Here is a 20,378-nt window from a genome sequence, read left to right on the forward strand (position 1 = left end):
TCCACTCTAAGAAAGCATTCGATACTAAAAAGAGACAATAAAAAAGGTTCACATAAACGTACGACCTACTTATCCTTGTCATTGGGTTATAGCTACTTTGTGGTTCCGTTGGTCCTCCTTGAGTAACTGAGCCTGAATAACTGAGCTTACTGAACCGTATGCAATTAATTCTTAAACTATAAAGAGAGAGATGTAAGAATTAATAATCTGTGTAACATTCACGAGTATGTTCAAGATCATATTAGGTTAGGAAGAATATACGTGTGTGTACAAGTTTCTAAGTTGTTGTTATTATCCCGATATTAGCACTGTATACTCTTAAAGGTCAATTGGAAATAATAAAAATAAACGTTATTTTCAAGTACACTATCTTCTGTATCACAGATGAAAATGGAACAGGGAGTTGCAATGATCTACATAAAATTTAGAGATATCCAATTACAATGATTAATGTACAGATATGTTATAAAATTAAAAATACTTTTGGGATGCTATATCTTAAAGAAAATGCATATTATAAAAATATTATGATTTGGATGATAGTTCCTCAGAAACTTTTTTTAAATCACATTAAGTTCCTATATAATTGTTATGAAATTTTCTAAATTTGATTAGCAAGCTATATTGATGAAATTCTATATTTAATTCTTACTGTATTTATGTCATTAAATTTAACCCAGTAAATAAACAAGTAAACAAAAAATCTCGTTCAGGAAAGGAAGGAAAGGAGGGAAAAGTCTCGTTTGTTGGGAGTAAACAGTCAAAGTCATCTCTTTTCACGACTCTTCGTTCGATCTTTCTTCCTTCCTTGTTGTATTCCTTGGAAGAGAGACAGATTACTGTGCGCGTAATCCTCCGGTCGCATCGATAAGAGGTGCCCATCGTCGAGTCGAATGCTTTTACCCCCATCATCGTGCCAGCGCCTCGAGCAATATATAAATGCACCAGCGATTGACAGAACGTACAGTTCACGTTTCAGCGCCTTACGCTCCTTTCACGCGTGTATACCTAGGCCAATAGTGGACACGTGATCGCGTACGCCACGTGCTTCGGCCGAAAAGACACGTGTGCTAACTTAGGCCTAACTACCCGTTATTATGGAGTTCATCGGTAATTTTCTACTTTGTAAATTCGATATTCTTAGTTATAAATCGGGCTCCTCTACCTCGTTCGTTGGTTTTTGGCTTCTATTGTTATTGTCGGGCGGGTTTGGTGAGTTAACGGGAACGGCTGATAAACCAGAAACGGTGTTGCTGGATTTTCTCTCAAAACCCTTCGCACCCTCCGATGGTGCATCAGAAGAGTGTCTTCGGGACAGCGCCGTTTACTTGAAGGAGCTCAGTCAGTACATGCCATGGGCTCTTCAGAGTAAGTCCAATTTGTTAGTTTTTTACTTTTCTCAATTTCTTGTGTTTCATTTTATCTAATGATTTTGTCTAACAATCTAATGATTTAATTGACATAGGGTTAATTCTAATGTTCCAGTTTTATATATGTATAACAGGCTTGATTCCAACATAACTCTAAAAAAAAATGTATTTTGTACACTTAGTTTTTATGAGTTAAAAATAGATAACTAATCGTTGAAAGGACTAATCGTTGAAAGGAATAGAAAAACAATAGTGACTCATATAGGGGAGGTATTAGATTTGATTCCAATTATTTAAGAGGACGTTCAAACACATCATTCAGAGATCTTTGCCGTAAGAAGAAGTTTTACTAACTGTTTTATCAACATTTCAGGACATTAACGAGTTAATGATTGCCTAAGATAATACTGGAAATGGAATCGATTCATGTATTTATCGACATTTATCAATAATAGATTGATAAACGTATGCTAAATGTACACATCATTATCGTTACATTCACTGCATATTATCGGTTTCGTTCATCAATGACGATTAATGTAAATCTCGAAGCTCCAAAGTTCCCATAAATTCGGGGAGGGACTACGTAAGAGGTTAAGGCGGGATTTTTGTAAGGGTAAAATGCGTGCGCAGGATGTGCTGCGCGCGCATGCATTCGATGCTTTCTACTAAATATGTACTACGTCCGCACATTTCACAAGACTTGCCATAGATGAGCGATGCACCGTCTTGCAGTAACCCTATAGAATTTAACATTTTTTTATTTCAAATATTGACTGAGATTCAATCACTTCCGAATCGGTACTGAAGCGCGCATGGTGGCGACTATGTTGGGAACGTTTTTAGGACGCGCGTACTATAGTTTTCTTTTCAATGAATAAAGATCTCCGAAATGGACAAGAATTGGTAGAAATCGCCATTCATCATTAGTATTTATTTAATTAATTTAGTAATTATTTATTTATGTAAAAGGATGACAATTATTTTACTTTTAATTGAATTACAATAACAATAATAGCTTGTAATAGATGACACTGTTAAGTAACATACAATTCTGTAGAAGAATTAATTATAACGTAATATAAAGGTAACTTTACTAATTATTAAATATTACTAATCTTCATTGATTATAACTAGTGTCTTCTCATTTATTTATTCCGTGAAAATTGAGTGAAAACGACGTGAAAATCATAACAGTAATTGATAGTAGATAACACTGTTCGATAAACGCAAATAAATATCACTGATTACATGTAATTTAAGGTTACGTAAGCGATTTCTAATTCTGGAAGAAGCTAAATTACGGAAATGAAGTAACGAATAACGGAAGTTAGTAGCAAGTTTATGAATTTGAGTGAGTGAACATTAATTTACATAATCAGGCAAGAAAATCATGTACATTTCGTAGTAGTTCAAATGTGAAAGATTAAAATACGTAAATTTTGTACAACATGGAATGAGAAATAAGTTAAAATGGATTAAATATAGTTTGATACAGCAATGCAATATACAATATACAAAGCGAATAAAACAAAATTGAAAAAGTGAGATTTTCAAATTACATGACCTTATAGGGACGAAGTTTTGATTGGTACATAGTATGTATTTATATATTTACAAGTATCATGATTAATTTTTGATCTCCTTAAAGTATCGAATGAATTCGAAAGGAGATCGAGAAACTGGATCGAGACGACTCTCTTTCTTTCTCCTTTCAATCGAGGTGCAACAGGTCGTTCACCTGCAGAGAATATGTTTCAATTTAAGAATTAGACATATTTTGTCCATATGTCACTTTTTCTCCAATTTACAAAGGATGAACGATTCTTTCTGACAATTCGAAAAGAAAGGAACCGAGTGTCTAGACCAAGTGAAAGGAGCCTGGGCCGATGATCAATGTTGTTTCGATAGAAGAATTAAGGGAACTCCCTCGAATTAGAAATGTTATTTCGAAACCCAGACATTAATCATTCAGCCAAACGATTTCAAATGTGTCTTTTGTTCAAATTGGGTATATTACTAATTACGTTTGTTTGTGATAAAGAATAAATTTTTCAAATTTAGCGCGCATTCGATAGTCTGTTTAAAACAAAATTTAATCAAGTTTTTTTGTACAATTGAACTACGATAATATTTAAATTTGACTTAAAATTGTGAAATTGTGAAATATAATATATACTTATAACTTGTAAAATTATTAATATTATTAATTAATAACTTATTGTGCAAGAGTCTAGGTATGCCATGAACCAAAAGAATCACTAAAATACTAAATAATCTGACAATAATTCTCATGATAATTGTTAGTCAATATTTGAACTTGACCTTAAGTTGCTGCGAGTAGACATGGGACAGGCACGTAATCGCTACAACATCATTATAACAAATGGTGTTACGTAAAGTGATCATTGTTGAATCACGTAATTCCCATAAAGAAAGAAACTCAATTAATTTTAGATAGCAATTAATCATTTCTCCCGGTTCGTCACGGTCAACGTCGATTTCATGAAAATGTCACAAAATTTGTCTTTATAAATTATTTCTGTACAGAATATATCAATTATTAATTCAGCTGATAATGAAAAATGAAAAATTAATGTAGCAGTGTTTACATCCTTGATTGTAATTCAATTAATGAAATCGATATAATATAAGGAAATTATGTCGAGAAATTAAAACAATACATTGTATAATGAAAAACAATGTTTATTAGTCTTATTTTCATGTCGACTTAATTATGCTGCGCTTCGCTGACCCGTAAATCCATTAATACAAAGATAAGCTAAAAATTTTCGCAGATGATAATGTTCTCAAAAGATCGCATTAATTACATAATCAGACATAATGCGTTGTGTTGATATTTGTTACATGTTGTATAACATCTCATGTTGTATAACATATATAAATGTATTTTCATACAACTATTTCTTTATATAAGTCATTTTTTTGTTAGGTTCTCTATTTCCATATGTACAAAATTCCATTCATAGAATTAAATTTAGTAAAATATTTTTAAATGATAAAATTTTCAACCCACTTAATACATTTCTACTTTTTTAGATTTCTGGATTTCTCCATTTTATTTCGTTATGTCAACATTTTGTATATGACTCTTGTACGGTAATTTACCAATTAATAATATTAGTGAATTGACGAGTCACGAATTGTAGGTTGTAGATTTTGTAAATAATTTGTAGATAAATTGCTATGACGCAAACTAACTTATTTATATTGGTAACTTTTAACCTAAGGCTTGTAAAATTTCATTAGTAATATTAGTTAAATTGTGCAAGAAAGTTAAGATCTAATGGGGTGCAAAAATAAATGACCATGAAAATCGTGTTGCTGCAACGTCTTGGAGATTAACAAAATTGTCCTTGAGCAATATGTGAACATTGATGATGGATGCTCGGAATCTGAATTCGATGATACAATGTTGATATTGACGTGAAGCGAGAGCAAAGAAAAGATTATGAATCCATCGCGATTACAATTACGTCATAACATTGCACGTTTATTTGCAGATCTTCGTAAGTCGCTTTATTTTCGCGATGTCGAAGTCGACTGGAAGAACTTTAAGATAACCTCGTATGTCCATAACACATGTTTTAATGGAGGATTTGTTAGGCATGTGAGAAAGATAGTTATATTTTGATCGATTTACCTGAAGCAATTTTTTGATAAATTAGTCCTTCACTAATCCCCCTCTAATCCTCATAATCTCTTATTACTAATCTCGAAATAAAAGATTTCTACAAACCAACACAGTCTAAATCGCTTACCTCCTCCAAATTAATCGTCCCTCAAATTATTGATGTAATTAAACTATCAGTAACGACCGCAACAAATAATAATCAGATCCGATTGTGCAATATCGACAATAATAGTTATTATTAGTTCACGTAACAGATGACAGTACATTTCTGTTTTCCCAGCCAGGACTTCGACCTAAACAAAGAAAATGCACGTGGTGTTTATAGGCTTAAGTCATGTTGTGCATTTTTCTATCTTACAACCTTGTATTTATCTCTGCAATAAACTACTTTGAATGCTTTTCAAAACATATGTCTTGATAAAAATCAAGTTAAAAGTTTCGTCATCAACATACTACAACAACTGTTGCTATATTGCTACATTTTTCCACGACTAAAATAAGTTAGTGAATAAAATTTTCATGTTTATTTCGATTAATAATGGTAATAAAAGGTATTAACTTCTTGTTAAATTCTTACCTTTGTCATAGAATGCTATGATTTTGTATTTCAAGATTTCACATAATTATCGGCGAATCTGTTAAGACGTTAAATGGTGTTAACCTGTGATTAAGTTTGTGCAGAAATGGTAGTTACTAGTGACGTCATCTGGCGAAATGTTAGTGAACTATCGAGGACTCATAGAAGGAAATGTAGAAGATGAAGAAAGGGAATTGAATGAGGAAAAAGAAGTGTTTCTGAGCGTCGGTGAATTGGAATGTGCGTCATGAGGCGAACACAAACTGGGTCACGAAGGAATAACGTCTGTGGCGATGACCGTCCTTGTGTATCAAAGCTGGTCTTTTTGCTCACTGACCGATGATCGATCAATCTTTTCTCTTTCCGATCCATTCTTAGACTTTTCTTACACGATAGTGCTTAGTACACATGTACTTATAAATAGGAATTGTTGAAAATATTGACCTCTATTTATTATTGTTATTGTTATTTTATTCTTACCGACCGGTTTCCTAAGACTGATTTTTATCTTAACAAATTAAAAATTGTTTTTATGTGAAGCTTCGTTCTAAGCATAATTGATCATGCTTTTTTTTTCAATTTAATGTTCATTAGTGATATTATAGCTGCATTGTTTGCCAACTCTGATACCATTATCTGTGGTATCACAACTAGAAAACGTCATTTTGCTGCACCATTTAAAGATTCCGATATCATTATCCATTGATAATGATACTGTAAAAAAGAATCTTTATTTTGACACGTTGTTTCTTGATTATGATGTTCATTAATAACACGCACTATTGTTCAAGATTTAATGTAATAGTTTTTTGTTTAGAAAAAATTTGTTGTAAAAAATTTTCCTTCTAATTTCGTATATAATCATAAACAAAAAGACATAAGGCGCATATCCCATTGAGTTTAAGGTTATCTGTTTAAAATACCATATCATTTTGACACATGTTTCACTGATTACTGTTATCCAATTGCAGAGTCTGTGAAATTTTAATGAATCTCTTGCGTACCTTCTTTACTCTTATTCGTTTGTGGCGCTACCACCAAACGGCTAACGGTTCGAAGCACTGTTTCGATAGCTCTGATACGACTACTGGCACGTTCTAATGTTATTATTACATCGCCATAGCCGATGAACTATTTCTTGTGTTCTCTTTACGGAGAATATTTGCCTAATATTCAAAAGAGAATTTTTTCAATAATTTCGTCTATTAATTGAGTATGAAGATTTCTGAATTGTAACCTTCAGATTGACAGCATCGACATTTATCATTTTGTTACCTTGATAAATATTCATTGCTCAATGTTCAGAATTTCGGAATAAAAAATATATATACTGCATTTGGCCAGCTGTGAACTCCACGATGACGTATATAACTTGATTCTCGATTTTTTATGCGAGTTCTTTCGGAAAAACATTTTCGATTGGCTCTTGAATCGGCATCTGGTAATATTCATTTCGTAGAATTAAAGAAAGGAAGACTGACCTGTTAAAAAATGAGGAAACGAAAAAAAATCTTTCATCAAAATCAATATTAAAAATCTTTCATGCGGGAGCTCCATCATGGTCACTGGTTAAAATAAAGAACTATTAAATACGACAAACTGGCAGAGATGTTAAATTATCATGATACGAAGGTAAGTAGCGATTCTTCGAAAAGAGTTTTTTATCTAAAGTTTCAATTTAGTGATATGTATGTTAACTAAAAGATATAAAAGGAACAAAGTGAATTCTTTGTAATTTGTAATTTTAAATCATAGCTTCAATACTATTTAGGTATACATACTTTTTAATGTTATTATCGTCTGAGATCATAAAATATCTTTTAGAGCTTCTCTTACAACGCCAACTTACAACTTCCAACTTACAACTGGCGTCTTACAACTTACAACTGGCTTCTACAGTCCGAAGAAACTTCTATTTTCCAACGAGGAAGAGGAAAATAGAAGTACGTTTGAAATGCGTACGTTTGAAATACAGTAGATCCAACACGCATAACGACGCGTACATACATTGAATACGTAAAATTGCAAGGATCTGCCATGTTAAATGTCAGTCGTAGCTAGACTTCACGATTACCTAGGAAATTTTCCTCGAGAATCGCTCGAAAAAGAATACTTCTCGCAGCGATACTGAGAACGTGACTCAGCTGTCATTGATCGGGAAGTATCGATGGGGAAGCAAATGAACTCGTAACCTTAGAATGCTAATTCATTGCAAATGCGCGCTTAAACAATCAGCCTATTCCGGAGATGCTATTAACCCTTGTCGCTTCTAAGAAAAATGTAATTGTTTTTCTAATTTCTTTCTGCAGTTTCTTGCTAGAGCTGCAAATAAGGACGTTCTTCTTATTATTGTATAGTTCAATGAATTAGAAATTTTTTAAAAAACTAAAAAAATATTTTTTCTGCAGTTTCTTGTTAGAGCTGCAAATAAGAACGTTCTTCTTATTATTGTATAGTTCAATGAACTAGAAATTTTTTAAAAAACTAAAAAAATTTTTTAAATTATTCAGTACTTATTGCAGTGTAATTTTTTAAAATATTCTATTTTTTAAATCTGGGTTAAAATCTTTTCAGAGTCACATGTAAATATATTTCACTAGTTTTATATGTTTAATAATTTTAAATATTTCAATTGTTTTATATTAATTTTAAATGTCTTATATTTTTTTTCAAATATCTTAAAATTCTTTTACTTCAAATCAAAGTTTCTTATTTCTATAACATAATCGTTCTCCTTTGTCCATTATACTTTGCTTGATCTTTTTGTTTTTCATAACCTTACTCTCTTACATCACGAATTTTTTGTCAAAAGACATTCTTCATAATAAGAGAAACAAAAGTTTACTCACGAAGAATAAAATTGCAACGATTCATCGAAGTTTGCGGTTGAAGGTTACTGATAGAATCCATTGAATGAACTATCCTCAAGGTTCTGCGAAAGGTAAAAGACACAGCTGTGTGGATTTCTTTGAAGCTGACGCGTTTTCTGACGGCACTGTAGTGCCGATACGGAAAATTTTCATCAAAAGATTCTTTAAAATATGCATATAGTCACTGTTAATTTGCATCATAATGTAGATTAAAGAAATATAACTAGATAATAAGCGGAAGTGCTTGAGTCTTAGAATATTACAATTGAGGCATTCATAATAAAAAGGACCCTTGTTTATATGTGGCATTTTTCGGAAAAACGAAAGAATACTTTAGTGTCTTTAATTTCTGTTCCGTACATTTCAATTTTTTATATCGAAATATTCATCATTGACAAGGGTCGCTTTCATCAGCCCTTTAACTGTAATTAAATTGGAGTTGAACAACTCATATAACAATAGATTCTTTTACATTGATATATTGCAATGGCATATATGGAATATGAGTAGGGGTAAATGTCTTCTGTGAATAGTGTGTTTTTCTCGTGAGAAAAAACAACGAGAATTTTGCGACTTCAACTTTGCGCAACGTCTCTGAGCTGATCACTTTATGTAACATGACATATGTTTACATGCTACGAACATGTGTTGTGTATATCGATGCACTTCGTTTAGATAAATGACACTGTATAATCGTATAACTCGCATAACGGTTGTTTGCGAGTAGCCGGCATGTCCTCGCTATCGAGCATCAATGAAAAATCCGCTCTATCGCGCAGTCACTTTTTCTTTCTTTTATCCCTATCGGCCGACCTGTTTCGCAATTTACGCGTTACCCGCACTGATTACAGTTCCGTGTGTTTCTCGACTATCTCACTTCCGTGTAAGAGAGGTGTCGGCATTGAGTTTATTATAATAGTTCTAATTCTCTCACAGATAGACACATGTGCTAATGAAGAAAAATTTCTTAGATAGAATTGAAAGATAAAGTTAAGAATAAAAAGGTACGTTTTGGAAAATAGTGTAGGAATTGCTATTTTCACGATTTTTTTTAATAATTGTAATTTGGAGGTTAAGATTGGCATGATTGTTGTAGATATAAATTATATAAAAAATTGCAAATCTTTATGTTAAAATGTATTTTTAACTTAAAAAATTGATTTTCAACTGATCAATCACTAATTTCAAAACGTGTAATTAAACGGTGAATCGCATAAAAGTTGTAACAGAATATTCTGTCGAATAATAAAAACAAATTAACAGACGTTAACGCTCTTGTTTCAAGTAATTGTGGGCAAGAGTACTTCAAAAGAAGCATGACTGCATTTGATCTTACACGTGTCTCGGTTTTATCATACATACACATGTGATAGGTTATAGTAAATACCTCCGGACTTCCAGGTGTATCTCCGCGGTAATACGATGTGCTTCTTCATAATTGAGGTTATTCACTTTATGTACTTTGTTTCATAATTTCCAACGCATATGTATGTTTTTTTTCTTCCGAATTTACATATACATTTATTTCTTCCACAGTCTACCATGTGGTACAACAATTAAAATGTATAATTCGACATATTAATCAACCGATTCTCAATTTATGCATCAGTGAATGTAGATAAAAATAAAATGAATGCAAATTGGAACATTTCATTTCTGGTAGTTAAATTATGTTTACTTTTCAAAGATCTGTAGTGAATACGAGATTTCATTCTGTTTACCAATTTTAAAATGAATATTGGCGGTGAAGATGAGCATGCACTCGTATGGCAGTAATTTATCGAGAGAATCACAACGTATCTATTAACCATTTAAGTAGATAAACGCATGAAAATTGAACGCGATGTAAAACGTGGGATGTACACCTTGATTTCGAAACGCGCTTGAAAATGAATAGATATTGGATAAAGCGCCATTGTCAGATGAAAAAAATGCATAATTAAAATAGTACACGTGAAAGACAAACAAACGATCAATCAGTGAAGAGTATTGCTAGAGAAAGAAACCTGTTACAGGCATGTATGTCCTCTCACAGAATCATGTTTCACGACATATATTAATAAGATAGTTGATAATTTACGGTTATTCATTTAAAACTTAAGATTTGTTTATTCGTATAATGTTATGCAGTAAAGAAAAACATTTAACCAATTCCTCACGTCAACGAAACCTTTCAAAACGAAAAATTCTAATAGCTTTAAATAATATATCAGGCTGTAGAAATTCCTAAAAATTATGAAATAGCATGAAAATATAAGTGGTGAAGATATCATCTAAAGGATTAAACGAAACGAAAGAGGTTATGAAGAGGACGATGTAAATATACACCATTAGCATTCATACGTATATAGAAATACACAATTATAACATTAATGGTAATTAGAAATACAAAAATTTATTTTGTACTATATTTAGCAGATAAAATAATCTTCTCCTTAAGTTCCATTTTTTTAAACTTATTTATAGAAATATGAACGGGTATAACTATTTCACTGATGGCATATGAAAAATACAAGAAAATGTAGAAAAAAAAAATCTGAAAAAAGAAACGATTACAGAGAAAAGTACAAGGAGCTTTCTGTGGATTCTAGTGTACGACGCCTCCGTGAAAATTCCACCGGGTGTAATCACGGGCAATTACCAGCAGTTAGGCAATTATGACGAGTGTCTACAAGTGAAAAGCAAATACGGATTCACCGGAAAGGCGTGCAGTGCCACGGTGAATTTCGAAATCGCCAAGGACAACGGTAAACCACGCCAGCCTGACATGGGTGATCTGCTTCTGAATATAGCCGTCGCCTCGGTGAGTAAAATACTAGTTCTAGTCTATTAATTCTTGTGGAGAAAAATTAATTTTTGATCGTCTAGAAAATATATGTAAAATAATTAATTCTAGTTTCCTTTTTAAGTTGAAGTTAGGAAAATTTTAGCATGAAAAATTACATATAATTAATAAAAATTAAACCACGGATTTTTCATAATAATTAAATATTATTAAACAAAAGTTATAAGAGTGGGAGTGTTTTTTCTGTCAAAAATTAACTAAAGTAATCGGAATTTATTACTGGATATATTGCAAACGCTCAATCAAGTTATGAACAAGATTTCGCAATTACGTCACGTTTCTGAAATTACTCCAAAAAAATGTTATGCAATTCTCGGTAGCATGAAACATACCATATTGAGACTGCTTTTGAAGAAATTCGCCCGTGGAAAAAGATATATGTATTTATTTATTGGCGAAAAATAAATGATTATTTATTTATTTATTGATCAAAAAGCATCTTTAACAATAGAATACCTCTTTAGTAAACTTTTTTAGCAGAATATATTAATTTACATTATTCATGCAAGTACAATTATTATGATATTATACATTGTCTAAAAGTTTTTTTGTAGTTGAGTTATTAATGTATAATTAATAATGAGTGTAGTTTGCATTGAAGTGCACATGAAGCGATAATGTTTAATTTGAAACTAAAATGAAATTAATGATTTTAAAGTCACATATGTATATGAATATGTTATAATTATTTATACGAAGGCTTCCCAAATTTTTATGGGTCGAGACCCATTTGCGAAAACGGTTATTGCTGTGAAAAAAAAGTTGATTCATAAGCAATTCAAAACTGATTTGATATAAATCTGCGAGTTGAGAGAAACTAGACTTAGTTAGTTAGACAAGATAGTTGACTTTGAATTGCTTATCTGATAATTTTCAATGAGTAGAACTGAAGAATTCCTTAAGAAATAAATGTGTAATTTTAATATTTAAGGCTATACACACTTTGGGAATCTATGATGTAGAATCTAAATGATTAACAGGTCGCAAACAAATTTTGCAAAATCTAGACTGAACTTTAAAAAATAATACCAAGACAATAATACCAGACTCTATTCTTCACCACGATAACACACAACTTTGATTCATTTAACAGTTTATCGGTCATTGCTCAAAAGCATTATCACTATTCGATCTTATTAATCATTATCGTTATCGTACCATTCAGCGTCTATCACATCGAGATTACCGATCTTCAAGTTGGAAGTACTGCTATCAGTAATATTTAATGGGTTTCTCAGGTTTATCAAACAGATCCAAATTTTCGTTTAATCATGAGATCTCCTAACCACTCTTGTTTCGTGTCTCATATCTCAAAGAGTTAAGAGTGGCAGTCAAACATAAATGAGAACTTATTTTTATTCTCCTTCACCTACTCGATTGCAATAAAATATTCGTTCTGTTTGATTCAGCAATATACGAAATGGAAATCGGGGCGTTCAGTGAACTACAAGTGGATGTGGTGCGTTCCATCGAGTTGCAACCACACAGAAATCCAGGAGGCGCTCGAGCTTGGCCTCGACCCTCTGAAGGTGGAGGAACGCGTGGATATGGTGATAAAGGTATCGTGTCGCACCGCAGAAATGGATCGGCCGATCTTCGACGTAACTGACTGGGTTTACATGTAGGTAGATCTGCGCATATTATCGTGTTCCAACACGCGGCGCGGCAGTTTTCGCAGTAACGTAAGACCGTGGTGGCATGGTTGTTTGCTCGCTGCTTCGAGGGCAAGGCTGAATGCGTGCATTGCACGGCAAACTTCTCAATTAGAATTTTATCTCTGTTACGTAAAAGTACCGTAACTTTTATTGTTTACGGTATTGACTCAAGGTATGCTTATCGGATCTTTCTCAGAATAATATTGAATTAGGATAATCGAGAAATAATGTATGATTTTTATAAACCATAAATATTTTTGCGATATATTTAGGAAACTGCAGCTATCTTGGATTTCGATGATTTTTTACTGTGTTGTCCCGGGAATGATTCTAAACAATCTTTTCCTATACATGTAACCGCCGTTCGGTCTTAGTTTCCGAGATATTCGCAAAGAACTGTTGGTACTACTACACACGATGAATTCTGTTTACAATTGTGCATCGGTAATAACGTACGCGTTAGTATTGGTCGTCGGCTGCCTCGTAGCGGCCGAGTTAAAAAGCCAAACCTAATTCTTATCTTTTATTTATTTGTAGTATATATAAACGAAGCCTGGATGAACTTGACTATCCCACGGATTCTTCGGATTACAGCTTCATGCACAATTGCTTACTAAAAATAATTACCTTTAACGGTCTGGGTTAGGTGATAGATAATAACATAATTACAATACATATTAAGCTTTATATTTTATTGTTATTGTCTGAAGTGGGAAACCATCTTAGCCATGATATCAAAGGATTTAATTATTCGATTCTCAAAATCGTGTTCTCGTCGGATCAAATTTTTGAAGACATTTCTTCCAGTCTTGTATGTGCAGTTGTGAATGATTATTTAGATTCGTAAAATATGGTACAAAGATAAAGAGATCAATGGCTGATGAATGTAAAGTAATGTAAACGGATCGACAAGCGGCGAACGAAGAGGCGAATATGTCGGCTATACTTGTAACTATGTAGCTGTGTCACAGATACACACATGTGGGCAGAATTCACTGTAGTGGTATCGACTCACTTTCTGAATATCTGAAAAACCAAAAGCGTCCAGCGGTAACATGCAAAGAAAAAAGTTGTTTGTTCCAGAACATGGTTTCTTAAAAAAAAAAAAAGATAATATATTTAGAAATTTGAATTATTAATAACTATATGACGATAAAAGATCTAATTATAGTGATTAATATAAAATTATTTAAAAAAATTAGCAAGTATTTCGTTCAAAGTGAAGATAATTAGAAAATAGAATTATGTGCTAAATTAAAATTCAATAATCTTTGCTAAAATATAAATTTAGCTTCGTAACAGTTTACAAATTGTACAAATTCATAATTCTATATTTTTTGCATAATTTTGCAAAAACAACTTTAATTTCTTTTATTATTATTAAATTAACATAATTAAGATTAAAAATTGTACAAATAATGTTTTCATATATATATATATACCTATCCACCTGTTCCGTGACTTGCATGTTAATATAGGTCATATCAAATTTCAGATCGATCCTGACGATATTCGTGGTAATCATAATTGCTAGCACGAGTTACGACATCGCTACACAAGGCCATCTGAGTACATTGAACCGAAAAGGTGAGTTGTGTTCGTTCTGTTACGTAAATGAAAATTCAGTGCAAATTCGTCGTTTGATCGCTTTATCTCGTTGTTATTACGATTCCAGAAGAAAGAACTCAGGAAAAGATCGGTTGCGAGATTGCATCGCATATGACCGATAAAGATTCTTGATCGCGCGATAAAGATCAGTGTTAAGGACACTTTATTTGTCTTGCATAAGAGCATTATCGATGCTCTTGGTGATTGATAAGTGTCGATTTCCTATATTCTTTTAATCTCTTCATACTTTGTAGAAAAATGAAAAAAATAGAACTAGATGCAGTGAAATAATTGAATTAAGCTTTAAATTTATGTATTTATTTATTTATTTATTATATACAAATAATGTTGCACACTATGTATGTTTAGATAAAAGACACGTTCTTCTAACTTCGTTCTCCATCTACACGAATGGAAAAAATTTGTTGAAAACGGACAGACACCGTGATTCGATCAAATGCCTCGATGGACTGCGCTATATCAGTATTTGTTGGATCATTTATGGTCACACTCATTATACAGAGGTGGTTGGTGTTAAAATGAACTTGAGCGAAATTCCACAGGTAAAAAAATTATAAATGTTCTATTGATGTCTAAATTGAAAAACAAAAATTATATGACGTAATCATATACAAATATATAATAAATTTAAAATACACGAACTAATTTTATAATTTTCAACAAATTAATGTCTTATCTTTCAAGATGCATACAAATTGGGCCAACATGTTAGTACTCAATTCAAATATCATCACCGACACGTTTTTCCTTATAAGTGGAGTTCTAATGGCATACACGGTCCTAAAAAAAAACGAGAAAAATTCACAAGGCTATTTCGACGTAATTGGCCTCTATCTCCACCGTTATTTAAGATTAACCCCGGCATACGCTATGATGATCGGATTTTATGCCACCCTGTTTTACAAAGTTGGCTCAGGCCCTTATTGGGATGAATGGGTCGGAGCTAATAGAGACTATTGTCAAGAAAACTGGTGGATCAACCTGCTCTACTTGAATAATTATATCAATCTATCTAGAATTGTAAGTGAAGTTTAGTAATGATGCAATTACTGTGTGTACACTTTCTAATGGAATAATGGATAGATATTTATAGAACAATTTTTTGTATTCTGCATGAAGCGCATACTACCATGTACTTTAGATTGATTTGAATTATTTAACTGATCAATTTTTTTATCGAAGTATGTTGTTTAATAATGGAAGATTAAAATTTAAAATTTTTTATTACATGTTGCCATTGAACTACAAACTTCAAAGAAAATTCTATCACATTTAGATACGCGGTTCACGTTTTTTACTAAGTTCAATTTTTAATCCTTTTATTCGTTTCTTGAAACTCCAATGTTCTTAACCTCAATTACGAAGAAATGTATTTGCTTGTTATCTGGCATAGCTTCCTAAGTATGTTGCATGACAGATAATTACTTTGAACTAGGCACTCGTGCATTTTGTTACAAAATGTATTATTACATTTTATTTAATCAATTATTGTACTACCATTTAATAAATATTCTTATTTCGAGTTGTTTATAACAAAAAAAAAACGTTACACGCTAGGAATTTAGAAATGGCTTGTCCAATAATTGCTTATTTCTTACTTCTGTTTTTAGTGCATGTCTCAGTCTTGGTATCTGGCGACCGATATGCAACTCGTCTGGCTGTCACCGATCTTCTTGTATCCTATGCTCAAGTTCACGCGAAAAATCTTCTTCTGGCTCGTTTTCGCGTTAGGCCTAATTATCTCCATTCTAATACCATTCCTAATAACATTCAGTCTCAGGCTTAGTGGAACTATGCTCTATTACAAGGAGTGAGTGTGGATATTTGCCTTTTTCACTGTCTTCCTGTTTTCTACATGGCGTCCACGAAAAGTTGCACCAAATTTTTAAAATAGATCTTATCTACTAAAATAAACAAACAATCAGTAAATATTTGTGTATAAAAATCATTTACTTTTATTTTAACGAATATTATATGCCTTTAAAGTTTGACAGAATCTTTTCGGAACGTCCTGTATCTCTCTTTCTTTTCATCTTGCTACTACGCCGCGCCGTATTGTACCGTCTGATTTATTCCACACACGACTACTTTTTACTTTGAAATAGATATTCCAGTCCGTCTTTTCTTTGTCATATTCATATTTCGAATGTTTGATATTCATTCTCAGTACTTTAATATTATTGATACTTTTAAATTTACAAAATATTATTTGTTATATAAAATATATTTTGATAAATCTGTAAACATCGATAAAACGATTCAGGGAATATTAAGTATTTATAATACGCCATTCAAGATCATCTTACTGAAACCAAAACTAAAATTAAACGAGTGGACCATTAATTTAATCTTCATATTTTTTTGTTTTTGTTAGTAACACGGATCTGGCCAATGTTTTCATAGAAATTTACACAAAAGTTTACAACAGATACGGATCTTATATTATTGGTCTGGCTCTTGGTTACTTGTTGTATCAGAAACGATCAAGAGTTGTGAAGATTCGTTATGTAAGTATGCCAAGTTCTTCTACTTAATAAGTATAATTGCATAATTTTATCATGAAACTTTATCGAACTTGAATGGGTGTTGTCTGGAATCTACAGTTAAATAATATCTTGTGTTTTTATTTACTTAAATATCTATTTAATTTATTATTCTTTAATAAACTTTTTAAGTATTATTCTTAGTTTATTTTGTATTCTTAACGTTTTGTTAAAACTTTTCATAAATTTACTTGGCCCAACTTAAATTTCGTTTTCTTCATTTAGAAATGAAAGAAGAAGAATATTACGCTGAAATGAAGAGAAAGTGATCGTGACATATGAAATGTGTGTTCATCAAAGATAGTAGCAAAATATATTTGAACGTTTTTTTCATAATCGACATTTTTTAATTAAATCCAAATGATTTTCTGCAGATATACGTGATTTTCGGTTGGCTGGTAGCGGCAGTTTGCGGTTCATTCATATTCATGTGTCCTCGGTGGATGTACTTCGACGACTACTCTTATAACGAATTAGAAGCGAGTTTTTATGCAGGTTTCCACAGACAAATGTTTGCTCTTTCTATTTCTTGGATCATCTTTTGCTGCGTTCATGGCTATGGCGGTAAGATTTAATTTTGTATTAATCTTTTGTTTAAACAAAACATGACTCATTTAGTAATAATATAAATGCATGGCAAGTGCGATAGCGAAAATTTATGCGAAAAAACATATGCATGAAACTTCATTTGCTCCTACTTTCTACACATATTTTGAAATACTAATTGTTAATTATTAGTAATTATAAAAACAAAATACGGGATAAATATATTCATGTGATTATAGAGATATCAATTGTACTTTTCTTTTGTGCAAGGTTTTGTGGGTCAATTTCTGTCGTGGAAAGGTTGGGTTCCCTTCAGTAAGTTAACTTACAGCGCTTACCTGTGCCATTATGTATTTCTCTTAGTAGAAGCTGGATCAGTTCGAACTCCGGGCATAATTTCAACTATGGCAATTGTAAGTAATCTGATCTTTAAATGCATTAAAATAGATCTGTTCTTAATTTTTTATTTTCCAAGTTCTTAACTTTGGTGGAATTTAAGTTTGAACTTAGATTAATTTAAAATCCAACCTTTAAATACTATAAAAGATTCTCAAAGATCGTAAAAAAATTAAACTCAAGCCTAAATCAAATTTTAAATTTATTTGAATTGCAACTATCTTCCTAAGCTCACTTTATACGCAAGCAATTAATTATTTGTCGAAACTTGCAGCTTCGCAGTTTCTTCAGCAACCTCTGCCTCACGGTACTGCTTTCTGCGCTTTGGACACTGTGCTTCGAGATGCCTTTTATGACGTTAGATTATACCTTTCTTTCTCACCGTCAAAGTCAATCAAAATCCTTGAACCTAAACCAAGAAAAAATATTCGGTTCTATCGATTCTAGTAAAGAGATCTATCGTTCCACGGAGGAATCTTCTGCTACAATTACACAGGATTGTGAAGGCACCTTTAACCAAAAGTCCAATAAAAACAGCATGTATGATCAAGATTTAAAATCTGACGACAAAGATGACAAGTGTCCATTCATTTTTGTAATTAAAGCTGAAGACAACGATTCATGGGCACAGTTGAGAAATGTTCATCAAAATAATGGTTTTGACGAAGACTCGGATCAACCGTCGAAATCTAGAACAAAGGAAAGAATGGATTGTTGTTACGAATCGATCGTAAACGAGGAGTTCATAAGGAAAGAAGGATCCAGGGAATCGGATCAGGCCACCAGTAGCTGATCGACAATTTACCCGTGTAATATCGAATCAGCTTGCTGGCCAAGCGTTTATAAGCGAATAGAGGCGAGATTAGGAAACGTCTTTAAGGAATTATATAATTGATATAGTGATATCTATTTGTTGATTCAGGCACTCTTGTAGGTAGTGAGTGATAGCCATATCGTAGTTTTTCTCTGAATATTTGTCTGTTGCAAGTATTTTGTGTATTTCTTAGTCGTTATTAAGGAATATCGCCAGGTATGTGGTGTGATTTAAGAAATAAAGATTCTTTGTACGATGATAAATTAAGAGTACGTATGGTTTAATGATAAGTTTAGTGGTTTCTATCAAGTGAATCTTTGAGAACTATTTAGTGCATTATTTTAACACCACATTTTAATATTACATTATAATATTACATTTTAATATTACGTTGTTCTGGAATGTTGGGATTAGATGGACAACTTGGGACCATATTTGACATACTTTGTCTATTTCATTCCAACAGTTCAATATATTTATATATATATATACGTAGATGGACCAAATTTCATATAAGTGGATTCATTATAGAAAATAATTTGTTATCGTACGGAGGATCATCTTTTTTATAATTATATATTATTTGACTCCATTGTGTACTTATAGATTTAGTTCGAAGTGCTTCTCACAATCCGATGTTGATCCATCGGTGTAAAAATAATAATTTAATATGAACGGGTAAAGGTTAGTTAAGAAATAAAGGTACAAATTAGCTGTGAGAAATCATCGACTATCATTAAGTGTAGTTAAGAGGTGTTTTCTCGATGGTCAGTTTATAAAAAGAAATAGAACTTTTACAAAAATAAAAAGTCAGTAAGGTTATTTTTCATTATGCGTTATAGTTCAAGTCGAAAGTGTACGTATTGCATTCAAAATTCGGAAATCTAACAAAATCAGTGAATACCGTAATTATGTATTCCAATTTCGCTAATGTTATCTAACTCAATATTTTCTTAAGTATACTAATAATACTGCTTAATAATGAACAATGCTCTTTTATGTGGTTATTGTTAATTCAGGATATTAAGATCAATTTTAACAAATTCAGTTAACCTCTTATTCAATATTTATAAAACAAATACTACTTAAGTCAGATATTATACATACTATTAACTTTTAACTTTTAATCAGTAAAATTAGACAATACAGTACAAAGTACAGTATTACAACTAATGTTAAATACTCTAATTATAGATTATATTATGACCAGGAATTAAGGAACGAAATAAACTTGTTAGATCGCTTTCGTTTTGTTGAAATATTTCTTCCGCCATGCTCAACTTTTCTACACATGAAGTATACAATAACTAGGAACTAATTACCGACATTCTTTAACACCAATGATATTTTTTAATGATGTATATTGTTATATTGTTATATTGATATTTTATAATATATATATTTAGGCTAATCGCTCTTATATTTAGGCTCTTCTTATCTTGAATACCTTGGTATATATTGTTTATGAAGAAAAAAAG

The 20,378-nt window shown here is 31.8% G+C and overlaps 1 protein-coding gene across 2 annotated transcripts; it reads left to right on the forward strand.

Moving 5' to 3' along the window:
* The first annotated feature begins 969 nt into the window (after positions 1-969).
* On the forward strand, positions 970-20,146 carry LOC117213685 (O-acyltransferase like protein-like). Of its 2 annotated transcripts, XR_004488701.1 has the most exons (12): positions 970-1,368; positions 11,064-11,275; positions 12,727-12,938; positions 14,468-14,559; positions 14,950-15,143; positions 15,286-15,621; positions 16,212-16,411; positions 16,976-17,108; positions 17,519-17,708; positions 17,961-18,103; positions 18,361-19,365; positions 19,397-20,146. XR_004488701.1 is itself a non-coding variant. In XM_033459228.1 (11 exons), the coding sequence occupies exons 1-11, from the start codon at positions 1,098-1,100 to the stop codon at positions 18,877-18,879; spliced, it is 2,502 nt and encodes an 833-aa protein (XP_033315119.1). In that variant the 5' UTR covers positions 970-1,097; the 3' UTR covers positions 18,880-20,146. The 2 variants fall into 2 exon arrangements, 1 of the variants encoding a protein (XP_033315119.1); XM_033459228.1 differs by having other exon boundaries at positions 18,361-20,146.
* Positions 20,147-20,378: the final 232 nt, after the last annotated feature.

The sequence above is a fragment of the Bombus bifarius genome, unplaced genomic scaffold (genome assembly GCF_011952205.1).
Source record: "Bombus bifarius isolate JDL3187 unplaced genomic scaffold, Bbif_JDL3187 scf7180000009125, whole genome shotgun sequence".
NCBI classification, from domain to species: domain Eukaryota; kingdom Metazoa; phylum Arthropoda; class Insecta; order Hymenoptera; family Apidae; genus Bombus; species Bombus bifarius.